General features: G+C 39.5%; 1 protein-coding gene across 1 annotated transcript; it reads right to left on the reverse strand.

Annotated features, from left to right (window-relative positions):
• Positions 1-1,444: 1,444 nt before the first annotated feature.
• On the reverse strand, positions 1,445-3,815 carry LOC117342832. The gene has a single exon (XM_033905092.1). It carries the CDS (start codon positions 3,737-3,739, stop codon positions 2,051-2,053), a length of 1,689 nt encoding a protein of 562 aa, XP_033760983.1. The 5' UTR covers positions 3,740-3,815; the 3' UTR covers positions 1,445-2,050.
• Positions 3,816-6,942: the final 3,127 nt, after the last annotated feature.

A 6,942-nucleotide genomic window follows, 5' to 3' on the forward strand; every position in this document is an offset into this window, starting at 1 on the left:
GGTACAGAGATAACCTTGTTAGGATATGTACAGTGATAACCTTGTTAGGATAGGTACAGAAATAACCTTGTTAGGATAGGTACAGAGATAACCTTGCTAGGATAGGTACAGAGATAACCTTGTTAGGATAGTTACAGAGATAACCTTGTTAGGATGGGTACAGAGATAACCTTGTTAGGATAGGTACAGAGATAACCGTGTTATGATAGGTACAGATATAACATTGTTAGGATAGGTACAGAGATAACCATGTTAGGATAGGTACAGAGATAACCCTGTTAGGATAGGTACAGAGATAACCTTGTTAGGATAGGTACAGAGATAACCTTGTTAGGATAGGTACAGAGATAACCTTGTTAGGATAGGTACAGAGATAACCTTGTTAGGATAGGTACAGAGATAACCTTGTTAGCATAGGTACAGAGATTACCTTGTTAGGTTGGGTACTTCCCATGGGTAACTTCTCAATCTTAACTATTAAATCGTTGGTATGCAAATTCACCTCACCCAAAGTTTGATCACGTCAATAACCGATCGTCGTTTTACCTGCTTACCACAAAATAGATTGGTTTGTTTGTTGTCGTTATATATTTTATATTTGATCAAGTAAGGAGACACCACACTATATGCAATGAATGCAAAAGGTCAGTAAGTTGACGCAGAGTGGGTCCATATTATACTCTAAATACCGTCTGTGTTCACAGTGGAATCATACACTAGGTATCCGTGTTAAAATTTTACCAGGTAAATATCATATGTTTCGTTCTCCTAATTTTGTTATTTTGAACCAATATACTCACCCCCGAGGTACGGTACTAAATTGTGGCGCCTGGTCCAATTATATCATGTGTAAATTATATATCACCTGTTACAATACTGATTCAATAAAGAACCCAAATAAATGATTTCTGTAATCAATCCTTTACTACATTCTACAATTTTATCAGAAGACAAAGCATACAACTAAATAACATTTTGTAGAGAATACAGTGATATTATACATACATATTATTTTATGACCTGTAGTCATTCGTTAATTATATCGCTGATCTAAATACTATCTGAAGGCACCCCGGAACGTAATAAATCTGCCATCACATTCTGAAAACTCTCGTCGCCCGCCCTTGTTCAGGCGTATGTACATATAGTAGGATTCGTGAGAATATTGATTGTATTAGTATTTATAATGAACTGTACAGTAAGGTTACGTACAATGTAGCTCTGATAACTTGTGTATCCTGTGTCGAATTCTTGCAAAATTCATCTGATGTTCTCGTGATTATTATACAAACAGAGTAATGCTGGATCACCACAATATCAAAACATGTTTGGATTTCCAAAATATCAAAACATGTTTGAGGTTCTATAATATCGAAACATGTTTGGATCACCATAATACCAAACATGCTTCGATGTTCACAATACCAAACATGTTTGGGTTTCCACAATATCGAAACATGTTTGGATTTCCATATTCGAAATCTCTGCTGAATTCAGCCTAAAAGACCAGGTTATCACTCTGAGTGTATTTTGTATGAGTGTATTGAATATAACAAGTGAATAGCTAGTGGGGTGTTTCCTGTTTACATAACATACATAATTATTAATTTTGATTTAACAGTACTATCCTTCAATATATACACATGTGCTTGACATGATGTTGAAATCTGATATTGTTTTTATTGAAACGTGTTTATATATTGTTTGTGTTATGCACACCCCTTCTTCTAACCTTTTTTTGTCAAAAGTCATAAACATATTGAAACAGTCCATTACGATTGGAAAAAACGATTTTGTAGTTTTGTGTATATAGAACCCTCCTCTCTGTTAATGCAATATGTTTACTGGTAATATGATGATTACCACAACTACACAGACAACAGGAATCGAACCCAGGCCCAGTGCTTGACATATAATCCACTGTTCTACCAGCGATACAGATACTATTTAACACACTGGTTGTGTACACACAATCCTATCTTAAAGTACGTACCATCGTATGGACAAAATACCATACATCTAGGAACTGATGTTTCGGCTTGGTTTCCTATTAAATCCTGGTAGTATATTTGATCATGTGAATGCTACCCTGGGTGCCAGCCAGCCAGATCCTTCCTGACACATCTACAGCCACCGCCCAAGGGTTTGTTATCATGGAGTGTTTCTGTCCATCTAACAGGACATGTCCGTCCTCCTGGCCATCCACTTCCAACATATACACGAGGTTGTTTTTATAGCAGGTTACTAGGATGTTGCCATAGTTGTCATACGTGATCCCATGAGGATTAAAATCTTTTCGAAGACCAGTCCATTTAAGTTTCAAGTTCCCGGTTTTTGAGTAAACAAGCACATTGTTTCTACAAGCAATAGCAATATCGTCATTGAAAATGTTATGGGCAACCCTGTATGGATCACACAGAGCAGGATCTTCAGCGTCGTCACGAATCTCCATGAGTATCTCACCTGTCAACGATAGCCACACGACTTTGCCGGGGTCTCGATTCGGCCCTTGATTCAAATGGGTACAAACTAACACATTTTGCCCAGTCGCCATAGTGATACCTCTCACGGAAAAAGGCTTAAAATCCTTGATATTTGTGAATGAAGACTGCTCAATCGTGAGATCCTTACTCCAGACAATAGACTCTCCTGTCAGGACCATATCCTTCTCGCCACATACAGTGAAATCCTGTACAATAAATGGAGCTTCTACTGATTTTATAGTTTGTCCAGTTATGTCTATTTTCTCTACCATCTTTCTGTTAGAACGTGAGATCCATGCCGTTTTATCAGATACCGGACATATTTTCCCAACCCCTATAGCCTGGCGAGTATTTATATGTTTTAAGATTTCTACGTTGTACATATTCGTTTTATCCCCTCGTACTCGAGTTTCATGTTGGACAGGTTCGTTCGTAAGATTTCCAAAAATGTCGTCAATAGTACCTTTCGGGACCAGCGTGAAATTGAAACTGTTATCGGGTTTTTCTGGTAATAAAATTGTCTCAAGCTTTTCCATGTTTTCTTGTGTGAAGGTCATAAGGTCAACTTGATTGCTTGACCTCTGTTTCAACTGAAGCTGTGTTTTAATGTCATCAACCTCATTGCGAACGTGTTGACACCGTCCACGAGTGTGTGCCATGTGTGTTTGACTGTCTGAAAATAAAATCTGAACACGTTGTAACATTTTCTGTTTTGCTTTCGTCACTTCCTGTTCCAGTTCCTCTGCCCGAGCATGTATTGCGGTATTTAGATTCGCTTTAACACGTTCCCGCCTTTCTATCTCCACACTAGTTTCTTGGGCACGTGAGTCACAATTATGTAGTTTTGCTTCCAAATTTCTTTTCAAAAGTTGCATTTTGTACTGTTGACGCTCGAGTGCTTGTTTGTCGGCTGTATTAAAGATCAGTTGAATGTCGTGGTGATCAGGCAGGGAATGTTTTTCTAAAATACACTGAAAACAGACCTCAGTGTTGTTACACGACTGACAGAGGAACTTGATAGTCTCCTGGCTATGATAAGGACATTTTCCTTTCGATGATATTTTGTCACCCTTAAGTTTAAGTTCGGACAGCTGTTTTGGAATTACTTTGCAATATCGTGTTTGTTTAGTTCTCAAATGTAAAGAGTTGCATGATTCGCAAAGGTATTCCTCACAGTTTAAACAGTACCAATTAACATTTGATGTCACCTTACACATTTCACATATCACAGCATGCTGGGCTTGTTTTAGACTCATACTTGTTATGACAGAATATCAAAGAAAAGGGGCCGCGGTGGCCGAGTGGTTAAGGTGTCCCGACACTTTATCACCAGCCCTCCACCTCTGGGTTGCGAGTTCGAAACCTACGTGGGGCAGTTGCCAGGTACTGACCGTAGGCCGGTGGTTTTTCTCCGGGTACTCCGGCTTTCCTCCACCTCCAAAACCTGGCACGTCCTTAAATGACCCTGGCTGTTAATAGGACGTTATCCAAAAACAAACCAAAGAAAACCACACCTGTTCACAACAAGGAAGTAGCCGTATAGACGAATTCGTCCCCTATTACTTTAATATCATGGTTCGGTATGGAATTTTCTTCTTCTGTCTGGTGTCCTCGCATGACTAGCTCCGAACAGGTGGGACTCTGAGTAGGAATAAATAACAGTTATAATCATGTATGCCGATGAATTACGACACGGGCGACAGTTTTGTATACGTGGCTTTGAAGGAATCATTACACATTCGCGCTGTAATACTGATCATATAATCAGTGTGTACAGTGTACCTCCTATCCGTGCCATTTACATGATAAACAATAATGCAACGAAATCCTACTGTTCACAATCGATAGTTTGACACAAAGGGACAATGGGTGTCGATTGGCTGCTCAAAAACAAACTAAACAAACCAGACTGGATACTTAACTGAAGAAACAGTTATATAAATCATAGATATTTTTTTCTTAAATGCACGTGTTTGAAACAAAATATAACTACATTATCTATATATACTGTATATATATATATATATATTTGACATAAACTTACTAAAATACTTACCTATTCGGTGTCCCCTGCCTTCCTTATGAAAGAGGTGTAGCGTAATAAATTCTGTATACTGTATGACGATCTGCACGGAGTGTAAACGGGTGTACTATAATTTGGTCACGTTGACGGTATGAAATAAAATTGTTCATATAATTAGTCCACTGATACAGTGAAATATAAGTTGTATTAAATATAAATAAACTAAAGCTATGAAATGATCAATAAACGTTCTCCTACCTTAAGGGTGTGATAGGGAAACATTCAAACTGAGGGGTGCTATTATACAATTGTTGACTTTGGGTTTAGGTTAATACAATGAATTGTTAACATGAGAAAAGTGATAATCCCTGAGGAAATTATCACATTTCGTACAATAGTAAAGTGTTATTAGCAGTGTCACATCCTCAGGATAGGGGTGATTATTGTTCTCCAGTCATACTTACAATGCTCACAACTTTGATGTAACATGATTGAACTGTCGACATGACGTTATAGGATTGTTGCCGTGACATTATTGTATTGTACTATTACAAGAACGTGCGATCTATCGTACGCTATGGGTTAACAGTGATATAACAACCTAGGGGATGACAGTGATATAACAACCTAAGTGATTACAGTGATATAACAACCTAAGGGATGACAGAAATATAACAACTTAAGGGGTGACAGTGATATAGCAACCTAAGGGATGACAGTGATATAACAACCTAAGGGGTGACAGTGATATAACAACCTAAGGGATGACAGTGATATAACAACCTAAGGGATGACAGTGATATAACAACCTAAGGGGTGACAGTGATATAACAACCTAAGGGGTGACAGAGATATAACAACCTAAGGGGTGACAGTGATATAACAACCTAAGGGGTGACAGTGATATAACAACCTAAGGGGTGACAGTGATATAACAACCTAAGGGGTGACAGTGATATAACAACCTAAGGGATGACAGTGATCTAACAACCTAAGTGATGACAGTGATATAACAACCTAAGTGATGGCAGTGATATAACAACGTAAGTGATGACAGTGATATAACAACCTAAGGGATGACAGAGATATAACAACCTAGGGGGTGACAGTGATATAACAACCTAAATGATGACAGAGATATAACAACCTAGGGGGTGACAGTGATATAACTACCTAAGGGATGACAGAGATATAACAACCTAAGGGATGACAGTGATATAACAACCTCAGGGATGACAGTGATATAACAACCTAAGGGATGATAGTGATATCACACCCTAGGGGATGACAGAGACATCACACCCTAGGGGTGACAGAGATATTACACCCTAGGGGATGACAGAGACATCACACCCTAGGGGATGACAGAAATATCACACCCTAGGGGGTGACGGAGATATCACACTCTAGGGGATGACAGAGATATCGCACCCTAGGGGTTGACAGAGATATCACACCCTAGGGGTTGACAGATATATCACTCAAGGAGTTGACAGAGATATCGCACCCTAGGGGTTGACAGAGATATCACACCCTAGGGGTTGACAGATATATCACTCTAGGGGTTGACAGAGATATCGCACCCTAGGGGTTGACAGAGATATCACACCCTAGGGGGTGACAGAGATATCACACCCTAGGGGTTGACAGAGATATCACACCCTAGGGGTTGACAGAGATATCACACTCTAGGGGTAGACAGAGATATTACAGCCTAAGGGTGACAGAGATATTACAGCCTAAGGGTGACAGAGATATCACAGCCTAGGGGTGACAGTGATATCACACCCTAGGGGGTGACAGAGATATCACACCCTAGTGGGTGACAGAGATATCACACCCTAGGGGTTGACAAAGATATCACACCCTAGATGTTGACAGAGATATCACACCCTAGGGGTGACAGAGATATCACACCCTAGGGGATGGCAGAGACATCACACCCTAGGGGATGACAGAGATATCACACCCTAAGGGATGACAGAGATATAACAACCTAAGGGATGACAGTGATATAACAACCTAAGGGATGACAGAGATATCACAACCTAGGGGGTGACAGTGATATCACACCCAAGGGGTGACAGTGATATAACAAACTAAGGGGTGACAGTGATATAACAACCTAAGGGACGACAGTGATATAACAACCTAAGGGATGACAGAGATATAACAACCTAAGTGATGACAGTGATATAACAACCTAAGGGGTGACAGTGATATAACAACCTAGGGGATGACAGAGATATAACAACCTAAGGGATGACAGAGATATAACAACCTAAGGGACGACAGTGATCTAACAACCTAAGTGATGACAGTGATATAACAACGTAAGTGATGACAGTGATATAACAACCTAAGGGATGACAGTGATATAACAACCTAAGTGATGACAGTGATATAACAACCTAAGTGATGGCAGTGATATAACAA

This window comes from Pecten maximus, chromosome 14 (genome assembly GCF_902652985.1).
Source record: "Pecten maximus chromosome 14, xPecMax1.1, whole genome shotgun sequence".
NCBI lineage: Eukaryota > Metazoa > Mollusca > Bivalvia > Pectinida > Pectinidae > Pecten > Pecten maximus.

Excerpts from the sequence above, each read along its gene's own strand:
- LOC117342832 (XM_033905092.1), bottom strand. The coding sequence starts at position 3,739 with ATGAGTCTAAAACAAGCCCAGCATGCTGTGATATGTGAAATGTGTAAG.